General features: G+C 32.4%; 1 protein-coding gene and 1 pseudogene across 2 annotated transcripts; one reads left to right on the top strand and one right to left on the bottom strand.

Moving 5' to 3' along the window:
* Nucleotides 1–635: 635 nt before the first annotated feature.
* On the bottom strand, nt 636–16659 carry LOC143050919 (uncharacterized; annotated as a pseudogene).
* LOC143052855 (uncharacterized) lies at nt 10746–15086 on the top strand. 2 transcript variants are annotated; one of them, XM_076225992.1, is made up of 9 exons: nt 10746–10948; nt 11423–11613; nt 11970–12102; nt 12336–12500; nt 12830–13009; nt 13273–13416; nt 13809–13878; nt 14148–14498; nt 14759–15086. In XM_076225992.1, the coding sequence occupies exons 1-9, from the start codon at nt 10874–10876 to the stop codon at nt 15076–15078; spliced, it is 1629 nt and encodes a 542-aa protein (XP_076082107.1). In that variant the 5' UTR covers nt 10746–10873; the 3' UTR covers nt 15079–15086. The 2 variants fall into 2 exon arrangements, with proteins under 2 accessions (XP_076082107.1, XP_076082106.1); XM_076225991.1 differs by having other exon boundaries at nt 10748–10948; nt 13273–13542.
* Nucleotides 16660–16927: the final 268 nt, after the last annotated feature.

Consider the following 16927-nt stretch of genomic DNA (forward strand, 5'->3'; position numbering starts at 1 on the left):
GATTTTTATTTACACACTGACGTTCCTATAATTTGGATGTGTACTTTTGCAATGCTTTTTAATAATCTAAAGTGATGCTGCAAAAAGTCCGCGAAAATGACCCGAATAATTTCAGTAATTTAAATCAATAGCATTAAGAAGTATATACATGTACATTTGTACATGTATGTAAAACAAAAAATAAATATATTTCAGTTTTACTGCCTCCTGACTTATTCAAACTGTTCATACCTACATGTACCTATTAACTGCACTGTTTAATCCCAAAACTTTTATACATTATTTGTACATCAATTATGTAAGAAAGAAAAAGAAAAACAATTTTACTATCATATACATGTACACTAATTATATTATATGCATGACTAGAAACTCGTTTTTCATCTGGAGATGGGGAAACAAACATATATTTTAATTTTGGCAGACATTTCTAACACTAAAATACCAACAATTGCAACATCAACATCAAAATATCAACTACAACAATCCTGATTGTTACTAGAATTCATTTGTATGGTGAATATCCAAATGATGTCAATAAACACTTCACAAACTTCTCTCTACGCAGAACACATCTCTCAAGCTCAGTATTTAAATTTGTCTTTTGCTCTGCTGTTAATTGCACCTGTTGTTGGTTAGTGTTCTCTAAAATCTAAAATTTCAACTTCCAAATCTGCTAGAGAAACACCAAATTGGGCTAGTCCATTTTCTAGTCTCTCTTCTAAACTTAAACTTCTTCCAAATACCTCTGATGGTGCTGTATGTAAGGACCCCATATTGTTCAACATACCGCTAACCCAAAGCTGTCGTGGTGATTTTTGATGAGCTGTCATTAAACCATGGGCATTCCATCCTCTCTGGAACTTGTCAAGTTCATCCTTCAAAATAGGGATATAAACGTATTGCAGTGCCCATATATGTATATTGTTACTAGGATCTAGTTGCACCTCTAGGGAATCTTCCATGTCATAAAACTCTTTTTTAAAAACTGACGTCACCTCCTTATGCATATCTCGCCAAACTCTTTCGATCCTTTGATTGTGGACTGAACGACCAGTAATATGGCTACTTCTTCCACTTATAAGGTTCATAAATAATGCTACCTTTGTATTCTCAGCGCCATGGTCAGACCGTACTTTTGACGGAACACCAAGTGTAGTACAAGCTTTAACAAACTGTTCAAGAACGGACGATGCTGTGTTATTTGTACCACAGTGGAGAAAGGTAATATACCTGCTGTATCAGTCAATACATCCATGGGTCACAAATCCCCATCTGTAAACAATAAAATAAGAGAAAATAAGATCTTTGTTCATGATGTATTATATATGGTTTAACTACCAAAACATTTCTTTGAGTTTCTGCAAAAAGCATATGTTTATCTGCATGTAATTGAATGTACATCAATCATACATTTGCACATGAGTGCACACACTGAAATGTTAGTGGGTATTATCACAATTTAAATTATAAAAAACCACCACATCCTATACATGCTATATGTGCCGGTCCAAATCCAGGATATATAAATAAGTGGTAGTTGTTTTTACCTGTTTTGTCACGCTCTTTGCACGTTAAGAACCCTTGCAACAACTCTTTTGAGGGGTCCGTAGGTGGCCTGTTGTAAGGCAAAATTTCTGTCCCTATCCAAGATACCCTCATTTTCCAGTGGCAGTCCAGATTTCCCCGACCATCATCCCAGATGGCCTCTATCGTATCAACCTACCTATTGTATTTATTGTGAACTTGTTCTCGTCCTGAATATGCATGAAATATTTGCCACTGGACGTTAAGCAACCAACAATCAATCATTTTTACCTGTATTTCATGTTTTTGTTACAATTTACAAACGTATGTTTAAAATAGTACAATGTATTTGTATAATATAAATGAGGCCATCATTTCTTGTCTGTATTCCTTACTATGTGAATTGTGATTTTTCTTATCATTCGTCTAAGAGTAAGACACGGTTTAAGACTGTTAACTGTATTTGATGAGGACAACTAATGCAATTCAAATTGTCTTTTTAAGTAGTAGAACACAAATATGTGTCAATAAATGGCCATGGGGAATGTATCCATGGGACAAAAATGATGCCCCGCTTGCATGTATCATGTATCATGTATCAAATTTTGCACTTGATCTGAGTTTTGTTGTAATAAGCATTGTGTATAAGTTTCATAATATTTAATTTGGATCAAGCAAACTCAAGTTCGAGAACAGAAACAAAAAATTCAGCAATTCTAATATTTGTTAAGGGGCATAACTCTAGAACAGTAAAAGTGAAGTCACTAAAATTCAAACTAAATCTGTGCTTGTTGGTAAAAATAAGCATTGGGTATTACTTTCATAACATTTGGTTGATGCAAACTAAAGTCACAGAATGGAAACCATGGAAACCAATTTTGGAACATATGTAAGGATAAGGGTAAAACTTAAGGCCACCGCCGCTACTGTGTGTGCATAATTAATAATCTAATAACAAACAAATAAACATCCAGAGAATGAAACAGTTCCCCATCAAAAATAGCCCTTAAGACCAAAAGCATTTATGTCATTGTATACCTAATAAGTTTCATATGACCATCCATATGCCAGAGGGTATTTGGTGTCGCTACACTATAAACTCTTCTATGCACTGCAGCTGACCATCTTTCGCTAGTTCCATCAGGATCAACTCTTCTTAAACTAGCCCTGACTCGCTGCCGTTGTATAACTTGGCCATCTGCTCTGAGGTAACATTGTATCATCTGCAATATACATTTGTATTTCTATAATTTATCATATCTTACTACAATTTAAGAAAATAACAACTTGGTCATGAAGAATTTCAATCCTGATCTAGCATAGAAAGTTCAAGTAATAGACACAGACTAGAGTAAGAATAACAGAATGCCTGCTACCACATATACATGTAAATGCAAAAATAATTAAATAAAACAGCATTAATATTTTTGTTAAAAAAGGTATAAGGCAGAGTTTGAAATAGAACCGTGCTCTAATCTTGTGTCAACATATACACACATGTATGTTTTTTTACATTCTACACTGTTCTAGTTAATATGTTAAATAATAATACAGTACACCTAATTATAGCCTTTTGTGTAGACTACAAGATTATAATTGGCTTCATTGGGTCGATATATCCTGTATTGACCTCATTCAAAGGCTATTATTTTTCTGACCATTGTATTAAAATAGGCATTAAATTCTCTTTTTTCATTTATTTAATTTTGTTGAAATTTATAGATAACATATTGTCACTTTGACAATAACAAGTTGTTATTTTACTTTTTTTATGATTTTTTTGGGTACATCTTAATAATAATATATATCATTATAAATGTAATTGAAGATTTCTTTTCTCAAAAATTCGATCATAGATATACATGATTTATATCATGAAATTCATTAGTTGACATCAAAAAGTATCAGGGTTCTCACTACTTTTAGCCGATTCCATATGAGTCCTGGACTCATAAAAAACGTTTTTAAAAACTTGTGATTCCAAAGATGCATCAAGATTGTAAAATTGTGTATAAACTGAACACACATACATTGTATCATAATTGTATAGCAAAAGTTAAAAGTAATCTTTATTCAATGTCATTTCATATACTTTGAACTATATTGGTTTTTAGATTCTAAAATTAACTGTGCAAAACAACTTTTGGTATCCTCTGTTTTCTATCTACTTAGTACATTCAAAAATATAGTTTTAATAACATGCGACTTTCCACTAATGAATCAAATTTCACATCATACATATCTTACCTGAGATCCTGCATTAGGATGGGACTCCTTTAACTCTCTCACTTCTTCATCTAGATCTTGCTCTGTTAAATTGGAGAATCTGTTTTCCATGGACAGTCCATGCTCCTTGAGTTTAGTGTAAATTACTTTCCTACAGCAACCAAAATGTTCTGCCATTTGTGCTCCTGTAAAATTGGACTGGTACATGAACTCCAACTCCTCTCTGGTAATACTAACTTTAGGGCGTCCTGGATTACCTTGAATGAAAATAATTTTTTACATGTTTATGTTATCAAATTAAAGTGTCAGAAAATTGTAAATATTTTAGACGATAATGCATTGAGTGTGTAGGTAAAAGTAATATCTTTATTTAGCTTGCTTGCTAGCTGAACCGTGAAGTCATTGTTAGGTAAGGTATGCTTCCCTCCTTCCAAGAAGCCTAATCCAACAGATAGACAGATTGGTCACCTGTCAAGACGCCTACTCTTAAAGAAGGGTAGTTACCTAACCTAATAATGGCTTCACGGTCCATTGGCGGTTCAGTTAGCAAGCAAGCTAAACAAAGGTATAACTTTTACCTACACACTCAATGCAATCAGCTGTAGAATTTAGAACACTAAAACAATACTGGTAAATGAATTTGAGGAACATCTTCTAAGATCTACAGACACAAATTTTTAAACTGCCAAGCCATAAACAAGAATAATACACAAAAAAATAGGTGCCTACGTATACTCATATCTTTTATTGTCCTGATGTGGGTTTTTTAAATCAAATAGACATGTACAAAAATGTATATTATGGACTTCAACTCACTTAAGCCAGTTTGATAACAACTTTCTGAGTGAGGGACTATCCCCCAGACAAGGGGTCATTTTGCTGTATAAAAGAAATGAATAGGGAATGTCAGCTATAAAATGCCCCGAAATCACATAAGTAAAACAATTCAAATGAGAAAACTAATGGGCTAATTATATTAATGTACAAATAAATGAACAAGAAAGAAATATGTAACGCAGCAGCAAACAACAACCATTGACTCCTGACTAGGGACAGACACATACATGTACATATAGTAAACACTGATGATGCATGTAGCTGGACCACACCATCCCCCTAACATTGTGTTGTAAGGCCAACTAAAATAATTAGATTTTCATCCAGATTTAAATTTGGAAAAAAATGGGGTGGGTGGGATGATTTTATTTTTAAAATTTTATTTGATATGAAACCAGTAACAAAAATGAAAACAAAATCCAGAGCAAGACGATTTCATAGGGACGGCAGGATGAAAATCTATCGATTAATTTAAATAAGCCTAACAGAACATTATACATTTGTAAGAACCAACTATAAAAATTAGTTGAAAAAGCTTACATGTATCTATTAAATCAGAAGGATACAAACAGATATACATTTGTACATAGAGTGAACGTGGCCAGGTACTTATACATCTTAAATTAAACACAGGTATAACTTTTACCTACACACTCAATGCAATCAGCTGTAGAATTTAGAACACTAAAACAATACTGGTAAATGAATTTGAGGAACATCTTCTAGGATCTACAGACACAAATTTTTAAACTGCCAAGCCATAAACAAGAATAATACAAGAAAATAGGTGCCTACTCATATCTTTTATTGTCCTGATGTGGGTTTTTTTAAATCAAATAGACATGTACAAAAATGTATATTATGGACTTCAACTCACTTAAGCCAGTTTGATAACAACTTTCTGAGTGAGGGACTATCCCCCAGACAAGGGGTCATTTTGCTGTATAAAAGAAATGAATAGGGAATGTCAGCTATAAAATGCCCCGAAATCACATAAGTAAAACAATTCAAATGAGAAAACTAATGGGCTAATTATATTAATGTACAAATAAATGAACAAGAAAGAAATATGTAACGCAGCAGCAAACAACAACCATTGACTCCTGACTAGGGACAGACACATACATGTACATATAGTAAACACTGATGATGCATGTAGCTGGACCACACCATCCCCCTAACATTGTGTTGTAAGGCCAACTAAAATAATTAGATTTTCATCCAGATTTAAATTTGGAAAAAAATGGGGTGGGTGGGATGATTTTATTTTTAAAATTTTATTTGATATGAAACCAGTAACAAAAATGAAAACAAAATCCAGAGCAAGACGATTTCATAGGGACGGCAGGATGAAAATCTATCGATTAATTTAAATAAGCCTAACAGAACATTATACATTTGTAAGAACCAACTATAAAAATTAGTTGAAAAAGCTTACATGTATCTATTAAATCAGAAGGATACAAACAGATATACATTTGTACATAGAGTGAACGTGGCCAGGTACTTATACATCTTAAATTAAACACAGGTATAACTTTTACCTACACACTCAATGCAATCAGCTGTAGAATTTAGAACACTAAAACAATACTGGTAAATGAATTTGAGGAACATCTTCTAAGATCTACAGACACAAATTTTTAAACTGCCAAGCCATAAACAAGAATAATACAAGAAAATAGGTGCCTACTCATATCTTTTATTGTCCTGATGTGGGGTTTTTTAAATCAAATAGACATGTACAAAAATGTATATTATGGACTTCAACTCACTTAAGCCAGTTTGATAACAACTTTCTGAGTGATGGACTATTCCCCAGACAAGGGGTCATTTTGCTGTATAAAAGAAATAAATAGGGAATGTCAGCTATAAAATGCCCCGAAATCACATAAGTAAAACAAATCAAATGAAAAAACTAATGGGCTAATTATATTAATGTACAAATAAATGAACAAGAAAGAAATATGTAACACAGCAGCAAACAACAACCATTGACTCCTGACTAGGGACAGACACATACATGTACATATAGTAAACACTGATGATGCATGTAGCTGGACCACACCATCCCCCTAACATTGTGTTGTAAGGCCAACTAAAATAATTAGATTTTCATCCAGATTTAAATTTGGAAAAAAATGGGGTGGGTGGGATGATTTTATTTTTAAAATTTTATTTGATATGAAACCAGTCACAAAAATGAAAACAAAATCCAGAGCAAGACGATTTCATAGGGTCGGCAGGATGAAAATCTATCGATTAATTTAAATAAGCCTAACAGAACATTATACATTTGTAAGAACCAACTATAAAAATTAGTTGAAAAAGCTTACATGTATCTATTAAATCAGAAGGATACAAATAGATATACATTTGTACATAGAGTGAACGTGGCCAGGTACTTATACATCCTAAATTAAACACAGGTATAACTTTTACCTACACACTCAATGCAATCAGCTGTAGAATTTAGAACACTAAAACAATACTGGTAAATGAATTTGAGGAACATCTTCTAGGATCTACAGACACAAATTTTTAAACTGCCAAGCCATAAACAAGAATAATACAAGAAAATAGGTGCCTACTCATATCTTTTATTGTCCTGATGTGGGGTTTTTTAAATCAAATAGACATGTACAAAAATGTATATTATGGACTTCAACTCACTTAAGCCAGTTTGATAACAACTTTCTGAGTGAGGGACTATCCCCCAGACAAGGGGTCATTTTGCTGTATAAAAGAAATGAATAGGGAATGTCAGCTATAAAATGCCCCGAAATCACATAAGTAAAACAATTCAAATGAGAAAACTAATGGGCTAATTATATTAATGTACAAATAAATGAACAAGAAAGAAATATGTAACACAGCAGCAAACAACAACCATTGACTCCTGACTAGGGACAGACACATACATGTACATATAGTAAACACTGATAATGCATGTAGCTGGACCACACCATCCCCCTAACATTGTGTTGTAAGGCCAACTAAAATAATTAGATTTTCATCCATATTTAAATTTGGAAAAAAATGGGGTGGGTGGGATGCTTTTATTTTTAAAATTTTATTTGATATGAAACCAGTAACAAAAATGAAAACAAAATCCAGAGCAAGACGATTTCATAGGGACGGCAGGATGAAAATCTATCGATTAATTTAAATAAGCCTAACAGAACATTATACATTTGTAAGAACCAACTATAAAAATTAGTTGAAAAAGCTTACATGTATCTATTAAATCAGAAGGATACAAATAGATATACATTTGTACATAGAGTGAACGTGGCCAGGTACTTATACATCCTAATAACAAACTTATATATCCAAGTACCAGAGCTTCAGATAATCTACGTATTTGCTTGATCACGCAATACAAATAATTAAAAAACCCAATTATATGCCAAAACCATGAGTTCTTAATGCTTTTATTCACCATCGTTCAAGTTATTTACCCTTATCTGATTACAGTCATCGCGTAAATCTATTTTTACAATATTTATAATTGGAAATGTCCTGTTCGTTCTATAAATAGAGCCCTGCATCAAGTAGCTGAAATGGGTCCCTGATCGGAATTTTCCTTTGCTCAATAGGTACACTTGTTTATGAAAACATTTCGATCTTCTAGTCGTTTATCCAATTAGCGTTTGTCATGACTCACGTTGTCATATTTTTTCAAATTGTTTGGGATTTATCATAACATACAATGAATGAAAACGAAAGTAAATGTCCTGTAATAATATTGAATAGAAGCATGATTTCAGCTTCTTTTTGATAGCTGAGGGAAAATCATGATGATAACAGGACTCAGCTTGTGTTTTAAGGAGGCGTCCATCCAACACATGAGCGTGTTTGCGTACCTTAACGAGAACATTGCAAGAACGATAAACATGGGGTATCGTCAAGAACGAAATCAGTTGGAAAAAGTGAAAGGTCAAATCAATTATGACATATGTAGTTGGAAAGCATCGGAAACCAAAAAGTCAAATAAACGACAACTTAACCCAGATTTATGTAAATTATATTAAACCAAAACATTCAAGTATAAGTTTAGATATTATTTTTTTCATTTTAGTTGTAGAGTGAATACACATTGTGATACACATCATGTTTTCTTTTATATCAATGCAGCGTGACACTTTCTTTGTTTTGGACTAATTGTTCTGTATGCTTAAGATAGTTGCCTTAATTATTGGCAAGTGCATTATAACATTGCCATTTATTTATTTGATAGGAGACTGGAGTATGGCACTATGCAGAATTATCATGATTATTAGTAAATTTAAGTTGAATGTGGTCTACATCATAAACCCATCCTATCAACCTGGTCAAGGTTTTGGGGTATACATGTATCTTAAAAAACTACCATATGGGATCTATAAAGGGAATTAGTTACTGTCCAACTCGTCCAACTAGTGACACCAGCTGCAGTCTATATAAGTTGTGTGAGAAAATACAAAACTGGCAGAACGTTTAAAACGGGACACAAATTAAACGTACAAAAATTTGCTTGTTAGTCAATAAACCCAATAAAATAGCTAGCAATATATATATACATAAGAAAGAAACATATTTAAGATGGAAAAACATCTGGGGTTGATATACATGTAATGTGATTATAACATGCCTAACTATTCAATATTGTGTTGATGAAAAAAAGCAATTTTATATTTGCTTGAGAAGTGAATTGGAATTGATAATGCAATTGAAAAACTTTATCATCCAATTACATAAAAAAAAATGGTGGGTAAAAACCCCAATTTGTGAATTCTTATCTGGAGCTCTGTAGTACAGATCTTAGAGGACTCACAGTTACTGAACAAAGTTCAAAACCAAAGACCAACTAATAAAAAAAATCATGCATCTAAGATGACCTATTTATAATGGTTTACTTTTATAAATTGTTACGTGGATGGAGAGTTGTCCTCATAGTGGCACTCATACCACATCTACCAATTCTGACCATGGATTTAGGCAGTACCTGTTGTCAGTGTAGCGATAAGTTACTGTGAACACAACAGGGGTCCAATTTTAATGAGCTGTTGTCTACACGAGTCATGAGCTACAGTACAGACTTGCAACTTCTAATTATTTTAAATTATGGGACCCCTCTTTGAGAAAAGTTGTTCTAAATATAAATTATTTTCCCATGCTTAAATAAAACAAAACAGTAAAATTAAATGACCCCTTGCTCGAGATTAAGGACCATCCCAATAAATGCCAACTGTCACTTTTTTTTGGGGGGGGGGGGGTACCTCCTGATACCACCATGGAGGCTCCCGAATGGAAATTTAATCAACAATTTTAAACAATAAATTATATTAATTTTACAATGAATGGCTTGTAAAAGTATGGATAAGCCAAAATAACAACATTAAAATGTATTTGAAGGACCCTTTTATGCTTTTGTAGGACTATAATAAACTCATCACAGATACCAGGACCAAAATTTTATATTTACGCCAGACGCGCGTTTCGTCTACAAAAGACTCATCAGTGACGCTCCAATAAAAAAAAATTTAAAAGGCCAAATAAAGTAGTAAGTTGAAGAGCATTGAGGACCAAAAATTCCTAAAAGTTATGCCAAATACGGCTCGATGCAAGACGTAACGGCCATACTACCATGACGGCCATAGGATGAAACGGCCATACCCCGAAAAGATGAAACGGCCATACTTTGTAAAGACGTATCGTCCATGTTTTTTTTGTTTTTTTTTTTAAATGTTATAGATGAATTATTTTGATACTTATAGATGGTTATTATAACTTTTAAATAAATTATACTGTTTTTACATTATTTTTCATCTTAATTTTTGTTATATAATTTGTTTACTCTTTATATGTTTACGTAAATGAATGTGTTTAATCTAATAAAATATTAAAATATCATATTGTTTTCTAAATGATTGTTTGATATCTTGCGTATAGCAAATATAACGAAATGAACAAATATTAATGACTATATCCGAATGGGAGACTAATTTCTGTCATAATTAAAACAATGAGTTAAGTTTTGAAATATAAAACAAGGTATCAGCTGTAATCAAGTAATGATTAAGTTGGAAATTTAAGAAGATGTGGTATGATTGCGGTATGATTCCCAATGAGACAACTATCCATCAGAGTCCAAATGATACAGACATTAACAACTATAGATCACCTCACAACGGCCTTTAATCTTTTTATCAGTGTATTAATATTACTTGACTGTAAAGAAATATATGTTATATTTTAATTTTTTGTTATTTCAGATATATCAATTACTGATTACCGCCTGATGGTCAATGAAGAAGTCGACATCATCTTCCACTGTGTAGAATGTGTCCGCATACCACAAGATATGGAGGTTGAGGTACATATACGTTATTGTATTAATTCTTTAAATGTTGTGTGTTCGACAGTTTAATTTCTTATCGTTTCTTTATTATTTTGTATTAGAAGAAAAAATGTATTCAACATAAATATTTCATTTTTTGTGGTTGACTATTAGTCCGAATAAGTGCTGTTATGCCAAAGTTTTCAAACCGTTACTTATGACAATGTATGATTACCTATAAAAGACCGATCATAAATCATATTAATCCAATCATTGGGCGCGTGTCTCTGTTTAATGCAAAGTAAACAAATTACGGAGGTGTTAATCCTTTAATTAGTTTATGTGATTGCCAATTATCAAACAATGTTACAAATATTAATGTGAATTTATATATTTTGACAATATTTTTTATAATATAATATTATATTTGACGTTTGTTCTTTACTTTTTCTTTTGTGCAAAATACACAATTATATTTTGTTTCACGACTTTTATACATATGTCGTTTAGGCTCCAGAAGTATTAGAAGCACCACCATCACCAGCACCACCATCACCCCCACCATCACCAGCACCAGCTTCTCCACATCCAGCACCACCATCACCACCACCAGCATCTCCACAACCACTTGATGATACGCTTCCAGACCACTCTTTTGACATTACACTTGAGGTAGCAGAAGAAAATCCAGTTGTTGAGAGGTAATTATAATTAATACATTATTTTAAAGTTAATAATGTTATTTTCAGGCAAAAGAAGTATTTTTATAATTTTAACTGGTTTATATTGTAAAACTTTTATTTATTGATGATTATAAAAAGGTTACTTCATGGTCAATCTGAATATTTCCAGTTTTTTTTTATTATAATTTTATTATGCATTCAACTAAACATTTACTAAATCGATCTTCTATGTTTTATGATTTGAAAGTGACTTATAGACCCAACTTATAAAGGTGTGAAAAAAATGTTTTAAATCTCTTTTTTTATGTTTGTATGTGATGAGACTGTTAAAGCCATCAAGATAATATCTCTAATTTAATTTTTATTATTTTCAGTGATATTGAAGATCCAGAGCTGTCCGACTCTTTTGTAGAAGACATACCGGTAACGTTCGAGGTAGTGGAGAACGGTACAATGACAAGAGCCAAGAAGCTAGTCAGCAGTGACGGGTTTTCGTATACAGTTAAGGTATAATTGTAATTGATATAAAGAAATGTATTATATATGATTTTTGATGCTTTTGAAAGTGACTTATAGACCCAATGTCAGAAATTATTTATATATATGTATTTTTTTTGGTTTATAGAAATATGATGACATGGTATGATTGTCAATGAAACATTTCTCTAACAAAGACCAAATGTACTTCTTTTCTTTTATAATTAATGTATGTAATTAATGTTATTTTTTTCTTCCTGCAGTCATCCACTTCTAAGACGGTCAATTGGAGGTGTAGTGTTCGGAACAAGAAGGTATGGTGCAAAGCCACTGTGATGCAGAGAGGTCACAACTTCGTCCTGGGTTCAACAGACCACATCCATGCCAGTGATCCAGGGATCACAAAAAGAACAAAGATACGAGTTGGGGTAATAAAACATTTACATTTTACATATAAATTAATTGTGTTAAAAAAATTGAGCCAACTTAGATAACATTAAATGTGTATTATGTAATATATACTATGCAATGACATACTAATGAATTTAACTGCTTTTCTTTGTCATGGAGTTCTTTTCAGTATTTTTCCCCCATAATAATTGACAAATTCAATGTATTATATTGTATGCTATATTATGCTAAAGTTTATCATTCATTAACTCTTTTAATATATACCCTTCTTGGATTTTTTGGAACATTTACAGACCTAAAAACTACTCTTTTCTCATAATAAAACAGTGTATTTTACTCTCTTCAGGTTTTAACAGAAGCATCAAGACATGCCTACAAGTCAGCCGATGATATTGTAGATGAGCAGATGCGTGAGCATGTTACCGAAGACGACTTTAACCTTCCAAAGCCAGACAACCTCACCAGAGCTGCCAACAGACTTTACCAGAAATTGAGACCTGCAGAACCTAAAGACATTGACTTTGAGGTATCGTATTCATATAAATTAGTCATTTACTTTAGCAAGTTTGTTACTTACGAATAATACATTAACATTATTATAAAAAAAGAAGATGTGGTATGATAACAAATGAGACAACTCTCCACAAGTTACAAAAATTACATAGAAATTAATTTAGTTGGCTGATTTAATTAAAAATTATTTGTAACTTGTTATAAAATTGTCAGTATGCCATATTGAAAATATATTTATATTTCGTCATAAATCTAAATATCTCTATCATTTTTCAGATTGACAGAGAGTACCTAGCCTGTGACAACTTTTTAGTAGGCGACCTGACAGTTGACACTGCACGACATGTCATGTTTTCCACACCTACACAGCAACAGATCCTACAGAAAGCTAGACGGTGGTACCTAGACGGCACCTTCAAGGTTGTACGCAAACCTTTCACACAGCTCTTCACTGTACACGCCTTTTTGCAGAAAGAAGATTCCATCAAGCAGGTTCCTCTAGTGTTTGTGCTGATGTCACGCAAAAGGAAGAGAGACTACAAAGCAGTAAGTTGATTATGAAATCATTATTTTTATAACTAAGATGTGGTATGGTTGTCAATGAGCCGGTGGAGTCCAAAAATCTTACTAGTAAAAGTTTATCATTTGTTTATTATAAGACAATCTTTAGGAACAATGCAGTAAACTGTTCACGTGAATGTTACAAGATTTCTAAATTATAAATATTACTTTTAACATTTAAATAACAATTCATTTATATATATATCATGTATATGTAACACGAAGTTAAATTTACTATTCTTAATTTTTAGGTTTTCGAAAGACTGAAGCAGGTAGTACCAAACCTACGTGTGCAAGCCTTCTGTCTGGACTTTGAGTCAGGTATGTTCTATATAAAACATAGTATACTACAATACAACAAAATGTGATATAAACGCCAATGAATTTAAATATAGATATATAAAGGAAGATGTGGTATGAGTGCCAATGAGACAACTACATGGCTGACATTACATTTGTATTTCCTTTCACAATTCCTTTTCAATCATTCAAAACAAAAAGGTGGTATAAGTGTAAAATTTTATTTATTATAAAATCTCTTCATCATATAATTTTATTATGTATTAACAATGTGTCATTTAAATTTACAGCAGCCTGGTCAGCCATCAAGACCGTCTTTCCTACAGCCGAGATAAAGGGATGTTCATTCCACTGGTGCCAAGCAGTCATGCGGAAGGTTGCTAAGTTGGGGTTGAAGACCGCCTATGACTCCAAGAAGAGTGTCCACCTCTTTTTCAGGAAGTTACTTGCTCTGCCATACCTGCCATCTGACCACATCAGACCAGCTTTTACTGAGATGCTTCAAACCACTGCAACAGCCTCACCACAGATCAAGCAGCTGATGACATACATTCAACGTACCTGGTTCAACAACACAGTCTGGACTGTTCAACAGTGGTCTGTCCATCGGCTCTCAGTGAGGACAAACAATGATGTAGAAGGTATTAATTCTTAGTAATATATTTTATAGTTAATAATAAAATCAAAATAAGAAGATGAGACAACAATTCCCGTAACTTTCAACAAGCACCAATGAGAAATTAAAATAACTTTACACATTAAAAACATATTTCGCTTTTATTTAAATTTTTGGTATCTATTGTGTTTATTTATTGTGTTTATTTATTTATAAATGTCACTAGACCCATTAAAATTGTTTCGTTTTTATTCAAATTTTTATTAATTATTGTGTTTTTTTTAGGGTGGCATAGGCATTTCAATGGCAAGGCTGCCCACAACCACCTCCATTTCTACAAGATTGTGCTAGCCTTCCAACAGGAAGCCAAGACCGTGTCCATCACACAGCAGCATGTAAGTGAACAGCAGCTCAGCCGATACCAACGAGACACATACAAGCAGCTTCAAGGTCGTCTAACTTCAATGTGGGACCAGTACGAGGAAGACAGTATCCGTACATCCGACTTTCTCCGTTCCGTAGGCCATCTGTATGCACCACCTGTTCCTCAACCAGAGAACCTCCCAGAGTCCGACTCTGAAGATTCCGACTACGAGTCTGATTAAGTGTTAATTGTAGTGACTTGATGAACATATTGATTGTGCTTATTATGTGTATACTAGTGCTTTGTTAAAATAGTAACTTTAATGAGTTCATGATCGTAATATAGTGCATTTTGGTATGTTTTAGTGCTTTTGTTTCAGTTGTGACTTTTATAACTGCATGTTTATGTTGTGACTTTTTATAACTGCATGTTTATGTATTTTAGTGCTTTATGATATAGGTTATATGTGTGAGTGTGAATATAAATGTTTGAATATTGGGAGACATGTGTATGTAGTGGAATAAATGAATGAGTGACACGAGCATAAGAGAGAAAACGTACGAGAATGTTAATTTAAAAAATGTATATAAGATGAATGTCCTACATGTATGAACGAAATGTATATATGAATGGTTTGTGTATGTTGTATGTATGAAGAAGGTTTATATGTTTGGTGTTTATTTGTTTATCTGTATGACTGAATGAATAAATAAAATATATTAAAAAAAAATATCATCTTTTTGTTTCTTGTGCTAGAGTATATTGGTATGATTGCCCATAATACAATTATCCATCAACAAATGCACAAAAATGAGAACATTTAAATTGTCAACAAATAGTATTCAACACAATTCAACACAATGAACAAAGCAAGAATAAATAAAATCTTCTGTACAGAAAAAAAGTATTACACAATCATATTTATGTTATTATTATGAACAAATACTTATTTTTAGTATTATATTTTATGTAATAAACTCAATAAAAAAAAATTAAAAGTGTGGACGATACGTCTTACAATGTATGGCCGATATGTCCCATGGCCGACACATCCTAGGGTCGTCATGGAAGTATGGCCGTCGCGTCTCGAAAGCATACGGCTAAGGTAATCTATTCATGAAGTAGCCTTAGTTTTTTTTCAAAAATTCGAAGTTTTGTTTTCAATTAATTTATAATTATGAATGTATCAAGGATAACTCAAGTCAGTCAATGCAAGTAACACCGACCTCATTTGGGCATTTTGAAAAGTTGGCAGGTACCATACTAGTCCAAATAATTATGACGTCTGGCAAGGCTATTTTAATTTTTTTTTCTGGGACGCCTTTTCTACACCGGACGAGTGAGTGCCTTCCGCCCTGTAATGGGTAAAACAGCCATGTAAAGCTGTTTGATCTAATAACACGAATAATTAGTTCTTTAAAATCACTAAAACACATACCTGATTTAGGTCTTTCTGCACGATAGGGAACTGTAGATGTGGATGATCGTAACGATTCTGCTGCTTTCGACATCTCATCCAGTAACACAGTCATACGTTCAGCAGTGGGGTTGTCTAATTGCGGCTTAACTTCAACATATTTTCTATTAGCGTCTCTCAAAAGAAGATCTACTTCTTCCACTGGAATGTTAATTTGAGTGGAAAGGCTATCAAAATCCTGAAATATCTTTAACAAGTCACTTTTACTGCCAGTCTGAATTTCGCGCGCCATTTTTCTTGTCAATTTTTCTTTCAATTGATCAATATCAGCTACAAGCATGCAATAACGTATATTCACCGTATATCAAAGCACACAAACAACTCTGACATAGGTGACGTATTTATTAATATTTAAAAATCATTTTTTAATATTAAAAAATCAACCTGAATATTTAATATTAAATATTCATTTTTTAATATTAAAAAATAAGACCATTTATTAATATTAGAAAATGATTTTTTAATATTAAAAAATGATTTATTAATATTAAAAAAAGAATATTTAATATTAATAAATAGGATCTATTTTTTAATATTAAATATTATTTTTTAATATTAATAAATCGAATATTTAATATTAAATAATGATTTTTTAATATTAGAAAATAAAACC

This window comes from Mytilus galloprovincialis, chromosome 11 (genome assembly GCF_965363235.1).
Source record: "Mytilus galloprovincialis chromosome 11, xbMytGall1.hap1.1, whole genome shotgun sequence".
Lineage (NCBI taxonomy): Eukaryota > Metazoa > Mollusca > Bivalvia > Mytilida > Mytilidae > Mytilus > Mytilus galloprovincialis.